Source organism: Sinocyclocheilus grahami, unplaced genomic scaffold (assembly GCF_001515645.1).
Source record: "Sinocyclocheilus grahami isolate Dianchi unplaced genomic scaffold, SAMN03320097.WGS_v1.1 scaffold50.1, whole genome shotgun sequence".
In the NCBI taxonomy this organism is placed as follows: Eukaryota; Metazoa; Chordata; class Actinopteri; order Cypriniformes; family Cyprinidae; genus Sinocyclocheilus; species Sinocyclocheilus grahami.
Genome location: NW_015505229.1, coordinates 535,575 through 557,681, shown reverse-complemented (window position 1 = coordinate 557,681; position 22,107 = coordinate 535,575). Strand labels below are relative to the sequence as shown.

At 36.5% G+C, this 22,107-nt stretch overlaps 1 protein-coding gene across 1 annotated transcript in view; it reads left to right on the top strand.

The window, feature by feature from the left end:
- The window catches only part of clstn2a (calsyntenin 2a), a 219,121-nt gene extending 197,979 nt beyond the window's left edge, over positions 1-21,142 (top strand). The window contains exons 9-17 of the mRNA XM_016269210.1: positions 4,203-4,365; positions 7,617-7,783; positions 8,044-8,192; positions 14,316-14,524; positions 14,977-15,144; positions 16,943-17,088; positions 17,910-18,033; positions 20,030-20,217; positions 20,639-21,142. Coding sequence (XP_016124696.1) covers positions 4,203-4,365; positions 7,617-7,783; positions 8,044-8,192; positions 14,316-14,524; positions 14,977-15,144; positions 16,943-17,088; positions 17,910-18,033; positions 20,030-20,217; positions 20,639-20,842 — 1,518 coding nt within the window. The 3' untranslated portion in view covers positions 20,843-21,142. The remainder of the gene's footprint in view (positions 1-4,202; positions 4,366-7,616; positions 7,784-8,043; positions 8,193-14,315; positions 14,525-14,976; positions 15,145-16,942; positions 17,089-17,909; positions 18,034-20,029; positions 20,218-20,638) is intronic.
- The last annotated feature ends 965 nt before the right edge of the window (positions 21,143-22,107 follow it).

Sequence of the window (22,107 nt, the reverse complement as noted above, 5' to 3'; positions counted from 1 at the left end):
TTCATATTTTGGATAAAAATTTACTGTATTTTTTCAGTAGTTTTGTCATTTTATGTTATTTTTATTTTTAAATATGTCTGTTTAGCTTTAGTTTATTTTTTTAGTTCAGTTTTAGTCATTTTATTACTTCAAGCTGTTTTATTTTAGTTAGTTGCTCAGGCAACATTTCTAAATTGTTCATCTAATATATATACTTTATTTTATTTAAGTTTTTTATTTTATTTAGCTTTTTAAAAGTTTTTTATTTTATTTTAATTTTAGATCATTTAGATTTTGAAGAGTTTACTTAACTATAACAACACCATTTAGCACATGTAATACAAAAAAAATTATTAATTAAAATAAAAAAGAACATTTAATGCAATAAAGCAATGGGCCTCATTCATGAAACACGAGCAGAACAGATTTTTGCGTAAATCATTTGTAAAGCTGTTCTGACGTAAATTTTCAGATTCATGAAAGTGTTCGTATTTTCAAAATATTAGTTGGTACAAAGAAATGTACACCTGCTCCCTAAATGGTGCGTAAAACGTTCTGTGTTCTTTTTGGCAAACTGATGACACTGAATTTTGATGCACTGCCATCATAATATTTTACAAGTTCGTTTGCTCTGTTTTCGTTTTTGTTTTTTTGTAGCTGGGAGTTGATAAACTGTTTAGCTTTGGGTAAAATGCAGCGCTTGTCACTGTCACATTTTACCCAGCCTTCCAATCAATGGAGGAGGGGCGGGACAAATATGAGGCTACACCGACCAATCATCCTACTTGTACAACAACTGAACAACAATAGAGAAGTTAACATTGCTGGTTACTGCATTTTTATATTCAGAAATATTCTTCAAAATGAGATACTAGTAATGCGTTACTGCCGTGTATATTCCAAATTATAGCAATCAAAGCGTCTAAGCTGGAAAAACGCTGTGCCACTAAAACGTCCACCAGCACCATCAGCTGACCGTTTTCAGAAGAGTCAGCTGACTAAAAACGCTTTGGTGGACATAAGTTATTGAATATTTATTGTTAGGCATATGGCCTATTAGTCTTTTTTGCATTTATGAAATATACTGGAGCCAAACCTGAGAAAGTAGACCAGAATATTCCACTGCGTTCCTTGACACGCAATTTGCGTAGCTGTAATTCATAGGCGGGGATTATGGTAATTGTGAATGAGTGAATGAATGTTAAATTAATTAATATACGCATGTTTAACTATCAAATCGGAAGTTTACGAAGCGTTTGTGAATCCAGAGGAGAGTTTTCGGGAAGGTCCGTTTTACGTGCACATTACTCAGAATTTACTCCTATATTTACGAACGTTTTATGAATGGGGCCCATTGTGTGTAAATTGCCCCTTAATGACCAATCCATCAGTGTCCCTGTTTGCTATAAACTAGCTGAAGCAAAATTTCATTGTGTTTGATTGTGTTGTGTCAAATGTTTCCTTGTATACAATTTCTTGTAGCAGCTTAGCACAACACATTGAGCTGTGGTGTTCATGTGACCAATGCATATTCATATTTGGCTTGCGTTGTTTACTAGTTCTCCTTCCCTCTCTTCCCTCCCCAGCAGTTCCTGTCTTCTTTCTGCTATTCCCACAAATAAAGTGGCAAAAGGTCAAAATAGTACAACTTATTGGCACTGCGGCTGTTAAAGTTTGAAAGAGTGAGGCAATTAAATGTGGCTGGGATCTTTAAGCCTGTTTCACCATTATGCTGAATCTCAGAAGTGATGACTCTAGGAGTTGCAGAAGGCAATCTATCCTCAACATTTACATATTTTTCTAATAGGTTTGCTTTTAGTCCTTTCTTTAACAATGCCTACAGTTGTTAACTATGACCATGTAAATGTCAGAAAAGATAAATAATGAAATGTAGAAGAACTTTAAACAGCTCTGATTGGTTTGCTTTGATATGTTAAAGTGATCTGATGTTTCTCATACTCGTAAATCTTTGTCCCTATAATTAGCGTCTGATTATAATTATACCTAATTAATGTAATAGGACAGATGACAAATGATGAATAGTATAGCTAATGATGGCAAATTAAGTTACATTTCTGTTTCATTAAGGGCATGTGAACGTGAACTGAAAACCTAATGTTAATCATCTTAACCTAAGCACAGATATTATTCAGATAAGAACACAATCCTGATGGACTTATTGGAATTGTTCAGTAGCCCCTCACTGCAGAACAAAGATCCAAGGGGTGGGGTCGGATCCACATCTAGGGGGTGGAGATGCTAGGTTTAGGGATAGAGATGGTAGGTTTAGGGGTAGAGATGGGTGGGTTTAGGGATCAGGGGGTGGAGACGGGTAGGTTTAGGTATATGCAAGGTGGGAGGAGTTGGATCTGGATCCAACCTTGCCCCCTGGATCTTGTGTTCTGCAGTGAGGACCATCTCGAATTGTTCCTTATATCTAGCAACAATGTGTCCTATTTTTAGTTTGTAGTTTAGACTGACCCAAACATGGTTCTAGGAAAGTTTTACTGTGAATTAATTTACAGTTGGTCAATTAAGTTGTTGATTAGAGGTTGGTTCATTTATGAAGGTCTGCTTTGTTTTGTTTCTGGGAAGGTTTTACTGTGAATTTTAACTCAGAGTGTGTGAATTAAGTTGTTGATTAGAGGTTGGTTCATTTATGAAGGTGTGATTTTTTTTGTTGTTTTTTGTTTTTTGTTTGTTTTGTTACCGGGAAAGTTTTACTGTGAATTTTAACTCAGAGTGGGTCAATTAAGTGTTTGATTAGAGGTTGGTTCATTTATTTATTTTTTGTTTTATTTGTCCTTTATTTAACCAGGTAAAACTTGCTGATATTAAAAATCTCTTTTACAGAAATGACTTGGCCAAGATGCAGCACTACATTTCATAAGAAGAACATTAAAACAATGTGTTGACAACAATTAAAAACATTTACAAATGAATTATTCCTTCAACAGCTCATTAATCAAGAATTTAAAATTGTTCTTTGACACTAAGGCCTGCAACTTCAAGTTGTGTTGTAAAAAGTTCCAATCATTGGGTGCTGCAAACTGAAAAGCTTGTTTTCCAAGTTCATTTCGTGCAAATGGAACCGAAAGAATGTACATGTCCAGTGAGCGCAGAGAATAAGCTCCAAGAGCTTTAGGCTGGGTGAGGGAACAAAGATATGGAGGCAGTAAACCCCAGATGGATTTATAGATACACATGTACCAGTGATTTCATCTGTGTGTTGATAATGACGTCCAGCCAACTCTATTATACAAATCACAATGATAGGTTCTAACAGTGACTTTGAGTAACTTTGAGTGATAGTTGATTTGCCACTTGTTTCTTTGATCTTGAAAATAACATAGCTTTAGTTTTAGTCACATTCAAAGTCACAAAAAGCCACAAAGCCTTTGTTGCACAACACCAAAAGCACTCTGGAGTAAGAACACAGCTTGGTGTAATTTAGGTGTGCTACAATAAATCACAGTGTTATCAGCATAATATGAAATAAAAATGAAAATGAAAATTAACATGACCAATATTAAAATCAAGATTGTTAATGTAAATAATAAAAAGCAGAGGCCCCAAAACAGATCCCTGAGGAACACCCCTCGTAATCTGCAGTGGTGCAGATGAATGGCCTTCCATTTGCACACATTGTGTTCTACCCACTAAGTAGCTTTTGAACCAAGAGGTTTTCTCATTTGACATTCCAATTTGTTTCAGTCTAGTTTTTAATGAACTGAAATCAGCGGTGTGTTTTTTGTTTTGTTTTGTTTTTTGTTTCTGGGAAAGTTTTACTGTGAATTTTAACTCCGAGTAGGTCAATTAAGTTGTTGATTAGAGGTTTGTTAATTTTCTTATGGTGTGTTTTGTTTTGTTTTGTTACTAGGAAAGTTTTACTGTAAATTTGAACTCCGAGTGGGTCAGTTAAGTTTTTGATTAGAGGTTGGTTCATTTATGACGGTGTTTTTTTTTCTTTCTTTTTGGTTTACTTTGCTTTGTTTTGTGTGTTCCACCAGTTCATTTTTAAGATGTGTCAATTTAAAAATGAAACTTAAAACACACACATTTAGAAATCTACTTTCTTTTAGATTTTATGTATGCAAAAAACATCTCTTTGAAGCTAATCCAATTCGCAGATTTAACCCAAAATCAGTATTTGATCAACCAGCAATTTTAAAAATGTGTTGTTTTGCCCTGTTAACTAGATCGAAACTTATTCTTGTCTCCAGATCTGTGATAAAGAGTGGCATTACTACGTCATCAATGTGGAGTTTCCTTCAGTGACGCTCTTCGTAGACGGAGTGACGTACGAACCCTACCTTGTGACGGACGACTGGCCCATCCACCCCTCTGAGATCGATGTACAGCTAACTGTAGGTGCCTGCTGGCAAGGTGAGACCATGAATCAAATGTTGTTTTGATTATCCTTGGAAAAAGAGGATCGATAATATGAAATGGTGGCATAACTGTGGTTTGGACGGCCCAGACACAGGAGATGATGAATCAGCATCCACCGGTTTTGAGATGTTATCAGATAGTCTCAGACTTAAGAAAGGGTGTAACTAAGAGATATCTACATTATTGATATGACTGTGAGAGCACGGCAGCGGCGGTTCGAATACCAAGATAGAGGCAGTGTGTTTGGCCCAAGGCTACCCTGATTCTTCATTTAATTAAAGAGACCTCAGGCGTGAAAACATCAAAAAAGAAACACGACCTGTCAATTTCAGCCTTTTGAAATGGAGCTAATGATCACATTTGAATGGAGAGTCTGTCCTTAACATCGCTTTCACAAGCTAAATAATTAAACAAGCCTCTGAGAGAATGGAGTCACTGCTAAGTCATTGTTTTAGACAATGAGGTTCTAAGTTCCGACTCTTCAGTACCATTTTACATTTCTTTTCATCCGTGCTGATTGAGGATTATTCTCAGTTTTTCCACAGGCTTTGAATTGTGAATTTTTTTTCTTTTTTTAGAAGAGGTCCATAGTAAGGATTAAGAGACCCTGAATGGGGGACAAGTTCACTTGCTATTACATCCCAATGAAGCTGGTCTAAGCTCCACTAAACCGCAACTGATAACTTTTCAAGCCATTAACGGCCAAGATTGCTTCTAGCACCCTGTCCATTTTCACTCCGTGCCATCAACAACATGGCGACAAACCACTTCATAATGGAAAGCGAGGATGGTATTTGTTCAGGCCAAATTGAGATCCTTGTCTTCTTCAGGGTAGAAATGGGGTTTGGTGGTCATTGTCTTGACGAGACCACAAACAGGATTATCTGCTTTTTATAGAGCTTTGTTTAGCACATTAACTGATCCATTGTGTAATTTATATGTGTTTAATGTAAAAAAACATTCAAAAGTTCAGTATCATAAAACGTCTTTTTAGGCAGAATTTATTTGATCCAAATCAAGTCAAAAACAGTAAACTGTTTTCTGTTTTAATATATTTTAAAATGTATTTTATTCCTGTGATGGCAAAGCTGAATTTTCAGCAGCCATGAATCCAGTCTTCCGTGTCACATGATCCTTCAGAAATTACTATAATATGTTAATTTTGGTGCTCAAATAACATTTCTTATTCTTACTATTAGTTCAAAATGGTTGTTCGACTTAATGAAGTGTGGGAACTGTGAAATAGTGTCTTTTTCAGGATACTTTCATGAACTGAAGGTTAGAAAGACAGCATTTATTTGAGCCCTTAAATCCCCCATTTCTGCTAAATGACAAAATTTATTTGAAATAAAAATATTTTGTATGATTTTAAATTTATCTGATGTTATTTTTGATCAATTTAATGCATCCTTGCTTAAGTATTACTTTCTTTAAACAAAGACAAATCATAGTGATCCCAACATTTTGAATGGTATATTTTAGTGTTAAAGAAAAAAATATTTTGGTAAAAAAAGAGAAATGAGCCAGTATCCTTAAAAATAATCAAATTCAGTAAATGATTCATGATCATTTTTGGGTGAACTGTTCATTGAAGAATAAAAACAAATAATTTTTTTTTAAAAGGTTGCTCTATAATAAGCGTGTGTAAAGGAAGATAAATAAGGCCATTACTGAGCTGCTTCTCTGAAACTTTTTTGGTTATAATGAGAAATCATATGTGCTAATCTAAATGTAAGGTCATGACGGTGCCTTTTCCACAGGGCTCAGAATGTGTTCTGTTTGTTATTGTCTGTCATGCAGCTACTGATCGATACAGATGTAATGGTGACAGCTCTTATATGCCATGCAAGGACTGCAGTCTCATTAGAGCTTTTGTCCTTTAGAGGGAGCACGAACGAGAATGCAAATGTTCCTCTGCTGTTTCATCTGTGAAATAACATTTAATTGATAACATCTGTCAACTAAATAATTTAAAAAAGGAAGCAATTAAGCATTGGAAACACAGATTCTCATTGTGAGGCTTTAGGAGTGACAGTATTCGCTGCATGGATCTATTAGACTCCCCAAATCTGCCAGATCATCAGTCAGGGATGTATGGGAGGGAAAACAGCAGATGTTATTGGCGACAGGTATTGCTCTTATTCTAACTCCCTCTTATTTTTTTAATCAAGGTTCCTAATAAGAAGGTCAGTGTGACCAACTATTCATTAATAAATAAATAAATAAATGCATACATACATGCATACATACATACAAGTAAAAGATGCTGTCACTCAGGAAAGAAAAGACAGATGACCTTGATGACCAAATCAAGTCAAGAAGACCAGTAGCAATTCACTGTGTAAATATTACATGATGTCATCTTAATTGGTTAGATTCTGAATGAAGAACATGTTGAAGAACAACATGAAAAAAAATCATGTAGAATAGCGTAATTTGTGATGAAAAACTACATTACCCATGATGCTATACAGAAAATTCCACCAATCAGCGAGTCACAGTGAGCAAAATGCATCTAAAGAAAACAATGTGAATGACACAATCGAGTCTCCGATGCAATACAAAATTATATTTTATAATAAACTTAAAATAGTTATATTGTCACAATGCTTCGTGGGATTGTAGTTCTTTCCCTAATTTAAGTATGCAGTTTTGTATTTTTTGCTTCAAATCAAAGTTTGTAATGTTGTGATTCACCTCATAGCTGGTTGGTTATACACCTAAGGATGAAATTACCTACGAAAAGTTTGTCTTGAGCTGAATTATTTACATATTTGTATGTTAGCATTATTCACAATTTGTATATAAGCGTAAAAATACAATATTTAATTAAGGAATATCAGTTCAGCACCAGCCTGCAAGAACTGTAAATAATATTAATAACAATATAATTAATATATATTGAGTTTATAAATGAACTGACTTCTTGACACTGGTACATAAGAGCCTTATTTTGTTCTTTGGATAAACGTTTGCATGCACAGGATTGTGGGTTATCATAGAGAGCAAAAATACAAAAACATTTCTTGTTTAAAAAAAAAATCGGAAGCAGATGGAGGCATTTCAGTAGACGAGCTTGTCTTCCAAACTCTGGATAGTGCCAGATAAGGTGTTTTTGACATTTTGACACACATGCACGCAGAGCGTCACTTAGCTTTCAGATATCTTTAGCTTTTGTACAGTATATTTTGTTGCCAGTGACTGCAAGTATGCATGTGCATGATTTGTAATGTGTTTGTTTACAGGAGGAGAGGTGACCACTCCAAGGTTCACACAGTATTTCCGGGGAAGCCTCTCAGGCTTGACTATCCGACCTGGGAAGATCGCAACTCAAAAGGTGATCTCCTGCCTACAGGCTTGCAAGGAAGGCCTGGACATCAGCTCACTCGAGAGTCTGGGAAAAGGCATAAAGGTACATGCGTGCACACATATGCATACAGATATGCAAAGCCTTTCATTGGAAGGATTATAGGCATTCCATTCTTTGTCCATCTCTTTAATATCATCTGAATATATTTGAGAATCCTTTGACATCAGTCATTCCCAGCCATCATTTATTCATCTATATGTAAATGTGTTGACTCGTTCATTTACTTCTTTGCTTTTAGTTTTTTTTTCTCTCTCTCGATTATGAAAATTGGCTCTGTCTCACACTCTCTTGATCCCTCTCAGTTCCACTTCAACCCGGCTCAGTCGGTGCTGGTCATGGAGGCAGATGATTTGGAGAGCATCAACACAGCCATGACTAAAGTTTCCTACATTAACTCTCGGCAGTTTCCCACTCCCGGTCTGCGCAAACTCCACATAACCACTACAGTCCAGTGAGTACTGCACTAAAAGTCAAAAACATCCCATAAAACTTCACAACATCAGCTCATGAAGGCTTTAATAGATTGATAACCCTGCAGTCTCTCTATGGGATGAATACTAAGTATAGGAGTAAATATTCGAGTGAATGATTAAGTGTAATTAGCTTGCATCTTAGGGGTTCATTTAAAGTGTTGAGTGCTTTGAATGTGTGATGATCATTTAATTTTGTTAATCTCACAAGCAAGTGTTGTTAATAAAAGCAAGGCTAGATGTTTATGAGTGAAGGATGAGCGGCAGCAGAAGGCTTTCTTCTATCAATACTACAGAGCTAAGGGATGAGAATGTAGGGTTGCCTTGGTTACCGATAACATCTGTCTTACACTGCATGACTCTCAAGTACCTGTATGCAATCTGGCTCTTCTCTTAACTCATATCCACATATCCCAAAGAAACTTACCCTGGCAAATTTGAGTAGAGGTGAAGAGAAAATGTTTCGAGTTTTTCTCAAAAGAGTCAAAAGTGTTGCCCTACTGAAAAATACAACTTAAAGTAGGGCTGCATGATTAATTGTATTTTTAATCAGGATCACGATTTCTGTTTCTCTTGATTGTCTGCTGGTTATTTATCCTGAAAGTTTGTTTCATTTGACATTTCTGTTATCTTTCAATGGTAACAAGCCTCCACAAGGTTTCACGCTTGAGGTTGCCAAATGTCACAAGTTTAAATCCCCCATTTCAAACTTTTCTCTTAAGTGGATATATTTTCTGCCCATTGATTTAGAATAGAATAGAATAGAATAGAATTTAACAATTCGCGTGAACATTTTGCGAGTAAACTAGAGTGATGTGATGCAAATATTTGCTTTGATTTTGGTGTGCACACACACCATTACAAGTATGTATTTGGCAGATGATTGTAAATATTTGATCCACATTCATATTACATACAATTTCAGTCCATGCATGTCTTAGTAATTGAACCCATGACCTTGGTGTTGCAAGTGCCATGTAGTGTTTGAGCTATAGATTTGATAGCAAAGCAACTTGGCTGAAGCTGTTATTTTCAGCAGCATGTAGTGTTCTGGCAGTGGTCTTGTGTCTGTGGATAATGGACAGGCCTGCTGGTGGTGATGACTGTAGTGAGACCAGCTGAAGAGAACATGAAAGACCTTGATGAAAGAAAATCTGCTGTGACATAGAGTCAGCCTCTGCAGTACAGCACAACACAATTAAAGATACTGTCACACAGCATGGGTCAGAAAGTGACAACACTGCTCTGCACAACACATGGCAAAAAGGAAATCACACAACAATTACTATTCTGTCACGATTTATTGTTCCAAACCTGTATGACTGACTTTCTTGAGTGAAAAAGAAGTAATCTAGTACAACTATTCGCTAGGAATAGTGACCATGGCGTGTCCACTTTCATTTTATTGAAAAAGCAGCCTGGACATCCAGTCTAAACATCTCCTTTTGTGTTTCACACAAAGCTGTTTGAAACAACATGAGGGTAAGTATGACAGAATTGTTATTTTTGGGTGAACTACCACAACATAGTGCAGTATATTGTATAAAAACACTGTACTATTACTGCACAGCAGAGCAGAAAATGGTGCAGAGCAGGACTTCCTGCTGTTAATTTGACATCTTAAGTACAGTAATAATATACAAAGACTTCACAGGGGTTACTTCCTGTCTAATTTTAACAGTGATCTTACATTATTTCTCTCTTTTATCTCTTTTCTCTCACTATATCGCTCTCTCGTCTTTTCTCCACCATCCTCTTACACAATAAAATGCTCAGAGGCTTTACTATCGAGCACTTCAGGTCAATAATTGGAGAAGATGATGGTTTGATGGTTCTTGTTTATTGATCATTACCTGGACTTCCTTTCATGTCCAGCATTTTAGTATCGCTCCATTAAAATTTTGTTAAAATTTATTTTGTAGATTTCACTCTCCTTTAATAAATAATTGGATTCAAGCTGCTGATTTAAATACCTACAATAGCTTAGTTGTTGAGATGGATAACTTTTCCATGACAAACTGTTTTTCTTTTCTTTTTCTTTATTTTGATTCTGATGCAGCTTGCAGCAGAGAGATCTAAAATGATAATTAAACTCAACTCTGTCTCATATGAAACTTTGGGAGTCTGATTCAATAATATTGAGTCGGTATGTTCAGATGGTCCATTTGAATGAACCAATTAAATAAAGATGATTTATTTATTTATTTATCCAAAATAATATATTTAGTTATTCAATATATTCAAACATATGCAGTTTGTTTGTTTAAACATTGTTATAACTGTTTTCAACACTGATAATAATAGGAAATGTTTCTTGAGCACCAAATCAGCATATTAGAATGATTCTAGAAACATTATGTGTCACTGAAGATTGGAGTATATACTGAAAATACAGAAAATAGAAAACAATTATTTCAAATTGCAGTCATATTTCAGAATGTACTGTTTTACTATATTTTTTATTTTAAAAATGCAGCCTTGGTGAGTGTAACAGACTTTTTAAAACATAAAAAAAACCTTACCAATCCCAAACTTTTGAAACACTGCTAGCTACCTTCCTAGTATTTTGTGGGTGTCCTTTTCCCTTTGGAAATGCTCATTTGATTGTCAAGGGTGAAAGGATCGTGTCATCTGACAGCAGTCTAATGAAACCTATTGGATCCAATCGCACTCGGCTGATACGTACCCAAATGAATCTTTACCGTGGAGAAAGTGAGACCAGGAGAGAATAAAAAGAAGAGAGAGGCTTCTACACTTGTCTAGTGTTCATTGGTGAAGAGGATTGCCTAAATAAGAACAGACTTCCCTTGTCAATAGTGGAGTGAGCCGTAGCTCTTTTAATAGCCGTAGTCTGGCTTAGACCAGCTCCCAATATCCTTAAATCAGCCCTGTAAATACAGTGGGGAAAATATTTATTTGATCCCCTGCTGATTTTGTAAGTTTGCCCACTTAAAAATAAATGAAAGTTCTGTAATTTTTATGGTAGGTTTATTTTAATGGATAGAGACAGAATACCAACCAAAAAATCCAGAAAAAAAACACATTATATAAAAGTTAGAGATTGATTTGCATTTCAGTGAGTGAAATAAGTATTTGATCCCCTACCAAACAGTAAGAATTCTGGCTCCCACAGACTGGTTATGTGCCCATGTGGAACACAGATTAGTCCTGCCACTGTAAGAAGTTACTCCTAATGTCTGCTCGTTAGGTGTATAAGACACCTGTCCACATAATCTGTATCTTCCATTCTAACCTCTCCACCACCATGGGAAAGACCAAAGAGCTGTCAAAGGATGTCAGAGACAAGATTGTAGATCTGCACAAGGCTGGAATGGGCTACAAGACCATCAGCAAGAAGGTTGGTGAGAAGGAGTTGGTGCGATTATTCGGAAATGGAAGAAATACAAAATAACCATCAATCAGCCTCGGTCATGAGAAAGGTGAGGGATCAGCCCAGAACTACACAGGAGGAGCTTGTTAATGATCTTACGGTAATTGGGACCAGAGTCACCAAGCAAAACATTGGTAACACACTACGCCGCAATGGACTGAAATCCTGCAGCGCCCGCAAGATCCCCCTGCTCAAGAAGGCACATGTACAGGCCCGTTTAAAGTTTGCCAAAGAACATCTAAATGATTCAGAGAAGGCTTAGGAGAAAGTGCTGTGGTTAGATGAGACCAAAATTTAGCTCTTTGGCATTAACTCGACTCGCCGTGTTTGGAGGGAGAGAAATGCTGACTATGACCCCAAGAACACCATCCCTACAGTCAAGCATGGAGGTGGAAACATTATGCTTTGGGGCTGTTTTTCTGCTAAGGGTACAGGATGACTGAAAATGGATGGGGCCATGTACTGTAAAATCTTAGACAAGAACCTCTTTCCCTCAGCCAGAACACTGAAGATGGGTCATGGAAGGGTCTTCCAGCATGACAGTGACCCGAAACATACCGAAGCACATTAAGGTCATGGAGTGGCCTAGCCAGTCTCCAGACCTCAATCCTATAGAAAATCTGTGGAGGGAGCTGAAACTTCAAGTTGCCAAATAACAGCCAAGAAACCTTAAGGATTTAGAGAGGATCTGTAAAAAGGTGTGGATCAAAGTCCCTCCTGAGATGTATGCAAACCTGGTGACCAACTACAAAAAATGTCTTACCTCTGTGCTTGCCAACAAGCGTTTCTGCACCAAGTACTAAGTCATGTTTTGCCTGGGGATCAAATACTTATTTCACTCACTGAAATGCAAATTTCCAACCTTTATATAATGTGTTTTTTCTGGATTTTTGGTTGGTATTCTGTCTCTATACGTTAAAATAAACCTACCATAAAAATTACAGACCCTTCATTTTTTTTGTAAGTGGGCAAACTTACAAAATCAGCAGGGGATCAAATAAATATTTTCCCCACTGTAAAGCAAGACTGTTGGCCTTTTTCACAAAGCCTTTTTAATGAGTGAGCATGCTCTCGACTACTTTCTTTTAGTATGTAGCTCAAGTCGACCGAAGGGAGCCACTTTTACACATCACAAACTTTCCACAGTCATTTTTACTGCAGTCATTAGACATAATTGTTTTGTTGGTTCCACACAATTTTGCGCTCCCCTTCCTTCTCATTCGAGGCCATTCTCCATGGCGACTTGAGGGAGAGCGTTTAGGCAAGCCGTATGGAGGAATTACCTCAGGGAGAGCACATCATCACTCGGCTAAGCATCACTACACCCGAGACGGTGGCAGAAAGCGTGTTGTTGTCTTGAACAAACAGATAGTTCTTAATTAGCGGGCGAGTATATAAATGAATTAGTAAACCAATGAGTGCTCTTTAGGACTCACCCTTGAAAAAGAGTAATTACTGGGTGCATCGTGAGAAAGGGAGGCCTGTTAATCCTAAGACACTTTATTTCCCCCTTTCTCCTCGCATACTAGCTGTAATGAAGCTGGAGGGACTTCAATTTCCCCAGCAGGTCTGTGTGTGAGTCTGTTGCAGTCCACGCTTCAGCGCCTTGGTCTTAATCAACACTACTTCTGACTGCCATACCAACTTCTTCAGCTGGCATCAGGAGGAGGTGGCACCAAGCTGAGCACACTGCTCGTGTTCTCGCAAATATTTTTGTCGACTCGCTGCTTTAAAGCTAACTATGGTTTGGCATCATTGATTGGTCCCATGATTGATTTCACCTGTGAGGTGCGACTGTGCTGAAGTTGACGGTGACAGTCTGAAACAAAAGTTAGACACTGTAGTCATCAACTGTCCAAACACTCAACTGAAAGAGAGTTTGTGAGTGTCAGTGCATCCTAATGGGCTCTTGCTCAAAGTGAGATACAGACTTTATTTTGGGAAGCAAGAGTGTTTAAATATTTGCAGTGTGAAAGTGTGTTTGAATGTATAAAGTTGGGGATTTTTTTATAATGATTAAATTCCTATTTTATCTATTTCTCATAAATCCTGTATGTGAGCATCACCAATGTAATTTACATAATAATTGGGGGGGGGACTTTATTATTATTAAGTCTTTGTAAAGGAAGATTTTATTTATTTTATTCTATTTTATTTCCCATGTATTACTCTAAATTATCCTGTATGCATTAATAACTAATGTATGTGAGTCTCAGTAATGTTATTTATATATTTGCTAGTCATAAATTCAAAAGAAAAAACATTTATTATTACCTCAAGTCTTCCTAAAAGAAGACAAATTGAGACATGCATTTTCTTAATTTAAATTTAAATTTAAATTACTCTTAAAGACTGATATCCATTTCCTTTATTTTAATTGTAAGTCATGTGTACACAATAAAGTCAAAAGTTTGGACACATCTGGATAAATGATGAAAATCATGATGGGTTGGCATGTCCATTCCCTCAGAAATATGGGTAAACTCTGCCCAAAAGCATTGTTGTTGTAATATTTGCCTAAAAACAATTTACAGAATGGTGTAGACGGGACAGAAACAGACGTTTTGAACATGACTTATCCCATCAGAGCCTAAACTAGGTTTTAAAATAGTTATCTTCATGTCAGTCTGTGGCCCTATGCATCAGTTCTAGTCTTCCAGTGTTACCCTGAATAAGTCTCTTGTTTTCCTTCTCTCTGTTTTGCAACTTGTAGGTGTTTCGGTGAAGATACGTGCATCTCTATTCCAGACATCAAAGCAATGGTGATGGTGCTGCCGCCCAGTGAACCTCGGATCACCATTGCTGGAGTGGAGCGGCTGGTTTGGCCCGCGGCTCAGCTCCGAGCCCCTGTTGGGGTGGCCCTGTTCAAGGACATACACATCATTAGTACCGTCACCAAGACCGACGCCACCCTCAGCATAGGTGATTGATGACTCCCTTTCACAGCTCATATATTAACATAATCTCACTATTTTGCATTCATCTATTTCAGAGGTGCCACAGTTGCACATTTTGCCTGTAATGTAATCGTATAAACGTTTTAGAATATTTAGAATAATCCACGGATTCCTCTCAGCGTGTTTTTTTAATAATGTTTTAGTCTATTATTATCAAGATTATAAATGCCTTCTGCTGGTTATTACACTGACCATAAGTCAATTGTTTTTTATTAGTGTCCTTTTTCATTTAAAGTTCAACAAAAGTGTCCGGCTTCTTTTATCGAATGCAGAGCCAGGGGTAGCAAAACAATAAATCATCAAAATTAAATTCATACACAATCAATGGTTGTTTGTGGATACGGCGGGAGGTCATATATTTGCCACTGTGTATTTGTGCCTGTGTAACGGAGTGTGTGTGCATGTGTGTTTGTGTAGCCCGCAGGCCTGGTGTGCTGGAGTTGATGCATAACCTGGATTATTGTGATGTGCTGGTGATCGGAGAGGAGCTGGACCCGGAGCGGGAGAGTCTGGAGATCCACCACAGCTCTCTCTTGGGCAAACATCTGGATGCCACCAACTCTACCTCTGGCATCTCCATCTACGGTATGTTCGACCACATGTCTCGATCTACTATACAGCCATCTGCTGCAAGAATGTTTCTCATAATCTCATTATGTTTCTACTTTACACTGACTCTTTCATTTATTGTTTATCCACAGCTGAAGGATTCTTCCCATCTTCTCGTTTCATTTTTTACATAGGTTCTCAATGTAGAACATATTTAAAGGGCACCTATTGTACCCCTTTTTACAAGATGTAATATTGGTCTTGGGTGTCCCCAGAATGTGTCTGTGAAGTTTCAGCTCAAAATACCCCACATATAATTTTTTATAACATGTGGAAAATGTCACTTTTGGGGCATGTCTAAAAAAGAGCAGTTTTGCTGTGTATCACTTTTAAGTCTATTGAGACTGCTTTGGTTTAATGGGGATTAAAAAATAAGGAGTCAGTGGATTTTTATTATTGTAGGGTGGTTGTGTTCACAAACTGCCAACACACATTTATGTCCAAACACCATGTAAAAGTGAATTTTGCATAATAGGTGCCCTTTAAATCTAGATCTGTAGATGTTTAATTGGTTCTGTAATGAATCTGTAAACTGACCTTGATTGTATTACAGGACATATAATCTTGTGTTCATGTAATCAACCCAAAAATGGGAAATCTCTCATCAATTACACATCTGTGGAACACAAAGGGAGACGTATTGAAGCATGTGACAGCGAATAGGGATCATGCTCCAAAATGACAAATAAGCACCATAAACTCGCCATAAAAAAAACTGTGATATATTCAAAGTCTTCTCCTGCAAAACAATAGATTTGTGTGAGGAACAGATCAATATTTAAACCATTATTCACTGATAATCTTGCCTTGTTTTTGAAAGAAGTCTTCATCAAGGCTGCATTTATTTGATCAAAAATACAGTAAAAACAATAATATTGAGAAATATTATTATATTTTAAAATGTATTCTATTATATCTATCTATAATATATACTTACAAGCAAAGCTCAATTTTCAGCAATCATTACTTCTGTCTTCAGTAGATGTTCCTTCAGAAATCATTTTAATATGCTGATTTGGTGCTCAATAATTTGTTTTTATTATTATCAGTTGAAAACAGTTCTGCTGCTTAATATTTTGGTGTAAACTGTGATGCATCAGGATTCTTTGATTAATAGAAAGTTAAAAAGTACAGCTTTAATTTGAAATATAAATCTTTTATAACATTGTCTTTTCTGTCACTTTTGATCAATTTAATGCGCATAATGCACTATTAATTTTGTTAAAAAAATCTTTCTGACCTCAAACTTTTGAATGGTATTTTATACAATGAACCTTGGTGGGTATTTTTTACCCAGATTCCCATGCACTGTCATTATCTGCAAAAAAAAGTGAACAATTTCTTTAAAAAGTATTAATTTATTAATAAAGTATTTTTTAAACATTTTTCTAGCTCTTGTCAATGCTAAGTAAGGTTGTGGATCCTTGGACATTTAGTAGTTTTTTTGTTTGTTTGTTTCTTCCAAGAACATTTTTAAGCTTTTCTCAGAAAAATAAAAACATAAAAGTTTTGATCTTTAAAAGTCACTCTTGATTGTGCTCAAAAGCCTTGACTCTTGAACAGATCTCTGCCTCTATCAATCATTCTGTACATTTTACTTTTTGCAAGCAAATTCAAATCACTGTTACATTTCATAAAGTGGTTTTATAGTTATTAGAAAAGGTCTAAGACCTCCTACTTGTTCACAGACTCCATGTTGAGTGTCTCCCAGGCCTCTGTAGCTCTTTTGTCTGAGTAGACCGAGTTCCTGACACTGGTCTTTCTTTGGTCTCAGGTGTGGACTCCATGGCGCATTATGAACAGGCCATCAGGCAGGTGAGGTACCATAACTGGAAGCCTGGCGGTCTGTCTGAGAGAAGGTTCCGGCTCAGTTGCTCTGAACTGAATGGACGCTACACAAGCAATGAGTTCAACTTTGAGGTCAGAGACTGCCTTCATACTGGGAATGGCTTCTTATTCTTTTTATCATCCATTCACTTTATCCCCTCTTTCAATTCCTGCTCTTCTTTCGGCTTTTTGCACTTTTGGACGCCTAGTACTTAAAAGTAAGCTGTGCACTGCTCTTGCAGAGCCTTGACTTTTGACTCTTGATTTCTGATTAAGAACTGACCATTAAGATAGAAAGAGACCATCTGACTGACATGTAAAGGTTTTTTTTTTTTTTGACTTTTAGCAGTGGATAAATCTAAAATTCATGATGCAATAATAAGCCCGGTGGTATTAAAATGGGAGACTATTTAAATAATGGCTCATCAGTCTCTCTGTATGATAATACAGACTATACCAAATAAATTAGAGGAAATTGGGACATCTGCATCAGTGGGAACACAAAACTTCCAAAACCAGCTACCATGACACAGTACTTCAAAAATATAGTGCAGTGTACAATATCCTAAAATTCACAGATTTAAATTTAAATGATTATTCTTTCTTTTTTGTTTGTTTGTTTTGTTTTTATATAATATTAATATTAATATTTAATATTTTTATATATTATATATAATTTTTATATTTGCAATTTATTTATATTAATTCATTTATATTTTTATATTTATAATATTTTCTATTTATATTTGACATTTTATATTATAAAACAGGCTCACTAATTTACAGGTTCACTTGTGATCAATCCAATAAATATTAATTCATTCATTCATTCCATTCTTGATGTGGCCATAAAATCAGATTTTCATTCTCCCTGTTGTCACTCTGAACTATTTTCTGTTTGTCCCGCCTCTCAGATTGCAATAGTGCACAGCTCAGAAGCCGAAGAGCATGTCAATCACATGGCCGTCCAATCCCAGTACATGAGACCTGTGCATCATCCACTGGTGGTCCATACTGTCAACTCTGATCACATCTCAGGTAAAGTCAGCCATTTACATTTACATTTAGACATTTAGCAGACGCTTTTATCCAAAGCGACTTACAAATGAGGACAATGGAAGAAATCAAAATCAACAAAAGAGCAATGATATGCAAGTGCTATAACAAGTCTCAGTTAGCTTAATACAGTACACGTAGCAAGTTTTTTTTATTATTATATAATAAATAAAAAAGAAAAACAGATAGAATAGAAAAAGAATAGAGCAAGCTAGTGTTAGAGGCCTTTTTTGCTTTTGTTAATCAGAAGTCAGAATTATAATTGTATAATAAATAAAAAGAAAACAAACCAATAGAATGCAAAAAGATTAGAGAAGCAAGTGTTCATTTTTTTTTATTAAGAAAATGAGCAGTTAGTAAATAAATAGAGTGCAAGTCTAAAAGGGGCAAGTTTTTAATTTTTTTTATAAAGAATAGAATTAGAATAGAGAGTGTCAGCCTTGATGCCTCTTAAAGCTCATCCATTCCTGGTCATGCAGTCATTTTACCCTGTATGACACTATTGTGTTGAAAATGAAAATGTATTTATTTATTTTGTGAATAATGTGTTGTTCCTTTGTTAAGCCATCTAACTGAATTGTAAAACTGTGGCTTTAAGAGAACAGTAAATGTGTCACAAAAACTATTCATTGGAGAATTCAGCTTATAAAAAAGCAAAATTTACACACATGTACATACAAAATCCACACACTAGTCTAAGCGGACCACAGGCTCTTGAGACCGTATTGTTGGTTTGAAGGATCTTGGGAAATTACACTTACTCTACCAGCTCACGCACACACCAGGGACACCAGCGATCTCCCCAAGGGTGCACAGAGCACAGCTGACTGCAGCGAGATGGAGCATTCTGCTCTCTGGACTGAAGAAAGAAAGAGGGAGAGAGATGACAGGATGCGAGACATGCTGCTTTAGGAGAGACATGGAAAAACAGCAGGTGGCACTGTGACCTCGTGCTCCCAATCCTGCTCTTGCTGACTGCAAGGTCTCAGTAAACGACACTGTTCTTAAAGTGAACTGTGCGAAACTGTCTTCTGCTGTCAGCACGGCTAAATAAGCTTCACCTCAGCCACCTAGAACAGACCTCCCTTAGAGAAACACTAAACGACAGTAATCCGGGATTGTATTGATTTTTGTATGTCTGAGTGAGTCATAACAATACTATGAATATACATAATTGCGAGATAGAAAGACTAGAGCTGTAAGCGGCTCAAGGTCATGCATTCCAGTTATTGTACTACAGTTAAAAGTAAAGCAGGATGACTAAAACATCCATACACCTCTCTCGCTATCTCTTTCCGTTTCTCTCTCTATATAGACAACTGTTTAAATGTTTTTTTTTTTAAGAAATTAAGAGTTTTATACTGCAGTGACACATTAAATTGATCAGAAGTGACAGTAAAGGTACTGTATTTATGATGTAAAGATTTTCAAAAAATCTATTTCAAAAATAGTGCAGCACAACTGTTTTCAACATTGTTCAGAAATGTTTCTTGAGCAGCAATTCAGCATATTATAATGATTTCTAAAGGATCACGTGACACTGAAGACTGGAATAATGATGCTGAAAATTCAGCTTTGCCATCACAGGAATAAATTAAGTTTTTAAATATATTTAAATTGTAAATAATATTCATATTTCATTTTATTACACAATATTACTGTTTCTACTGTATTTTTCAAATATAATTCAAATAAATGCAGTATTAGAGACTTGTACACACTGCTTGTATGAAACTCTGGCAACATCAGTATGATATAAGACAATAATCAGTAAATAATTACATTATTATTAATAATAATAATCACAATAACAATCTTAATGGATTGTAGCAACTTAATTAATAGAATTCAACAGCTTTGAGCATGTTTTATCAAATCTGGATTATAAATTGCCGTTTGTACAGTAACATGTCACAACTTTGCAGTTTGGCAGAACAAGATAAAATACATATGTATATCTTCACCCATGTGTCATTAGGTACCCCTCCTGCGGCAACAGTAGTAATCGTAATGTGCATCGCTGCCCTGGTGGTCATTGTGGTCTTGGGAATCTACCGCATCCACACCACCCACCAGGATGGTTCAAAAGAGGACGAAGAGGGAAGAAAAGACCCAGAGATGGACTGGGACGACTCCAATCTTAATATCACTGTTAATCCCATGGAGGTCAGTATGTGCATCATTGGTAAAGACAGTTGTTGGGGTAACTAGTTTGAAACTCTGTGTTGTGAGTTTTGAATGAATAAAATGAATTAATTAGAGAGTCTAAAGCATACTATTTCTTTTGAACACAAAAGAAGGTATTTTGAAGAATGTCAGTAACCAAGCAGTTGATGGTAGCCATTTACTTTCATAGTATAGAAAGTCAATGGCTACCGTCAACTGTTGGATTCTTCTTTTGTGTTCATGAGAATATAGAAACTCGTGCAAGTTTAGAACAACTTGAGGGTGAGTAAACGATGACAGAATTTTCATTTTTGGATGAACTATTCCTTTAACAATAACAACACTGCTCTATATTGTGTGGAGTTTGACTGTTTTAATCATGAAGATGGTCTAAATAGCATCATTCTGCTGTTGGTTATAGAGCATTGATGGGACTCCGATTGCTGAGGAGGTGAGGGAGGAGGAGCCAGAGGAAGAGGAGGATGAAGACGAAGAGGATGATGAACTGGCAGGAGATCTCTTTAGTGCTGAATCCGAGGACAGTGATGAAGAGGAAGAGACTAACATTCAGAAGGGAAAAGTGAAAGGAAAGCTTGAGTGGGACCCGTCAACATTACCCTATTAAGAAGCACACACACACACACACACACACACACACAGACACAGTCGCTCACACACACACACACACATGCATACACCATCACACAAGCAAGATTCACATGCAGACATAGACTTGTGCACACACAAATACACATATATACATAAAACGCTCGCATTTAATGCCCTCTCACACTTACAGAAGCCAGAATTTATTGCCTGAAAAGCTGTCACACATCAGCCTGATTTTGACTCTTTCCAACACCCACAAAAAGCATCCTGTAACGCCATCTGCTGGTCAATATTGGGACTTGCACCCTCAGTCCAAACGTTGTTTTCTGTCTTCAGAGTAACATTTGATATATTGCATTGATGTGCAATAGTAAATACCCAAAAGTTGAATTTTTTTGTAATGAAAGTATATAATAATTATATTTTCTTCATTTGAAATCTAGCAAATAGGTTTATTTTAGATCCTCAGAGTTTTTGATTGAGACGGTTCTCTTTCAGCAAAATTTATATATAGTAATGAGATAACATTTAAAAACAAAACAAACTAAATATTTCAAACTTTTTTCGTTTTTTGGGTTCTCTGTGGTAAGATAGGAGGAAGTGTGTCTGTACATTTGTATATGCCTGTCTTCTGTAAATAGGGAACTGTAGAGTAGTTGAATGGTGACTCAGATTCCTCACGTTCTCCTGCATCCCTCACACAGCCTGTTTGTGTCCACACTTGCTTGCTGCAGAGGAAGGTTCCTCCTCCTCCTCCTCTCTCTGTCTGTGTTGATCTCTCTTTTATCGTTCATGGTGTCCTCACTTCAACGGTGGATGGGTTCTCCCTCACTTCACCTCAAATAGATTTGTCTAAGTCTCTGTAGACAAAGGCACTTTTAAACTATTAAAGGAAAGAAAATTGATCAGTGGTTTTAGCCTGGGGCTACTTTGGTATATTGTGGTCTCCACTATCCTCCCCACAGTGTACAGTTCAATTAAATTTTTCAGGAAAAGAAATGAAATAGAAATATATGAAAACTACAAACAAAAGCCAAATCTTGTGAAATCTGAGGCTTTTGACACTGTTTTGTTTTCTTATAGAATAGTAAAGCCAGAGCGACTGTAGATGATACTTATGGTTTTTCCCACTTGACATGTGCATTTATGAATATGTGCATTTGGTTTTATGTAATGTCTGTTGCGGTGGTTAGGATTTCTCATGCCATCAGCCAAAACGTGCTTGTGATGTCAGCCTTGTGAGACATCCCGTTCCCCCTCCGTCCACTTCCCACATCTTTC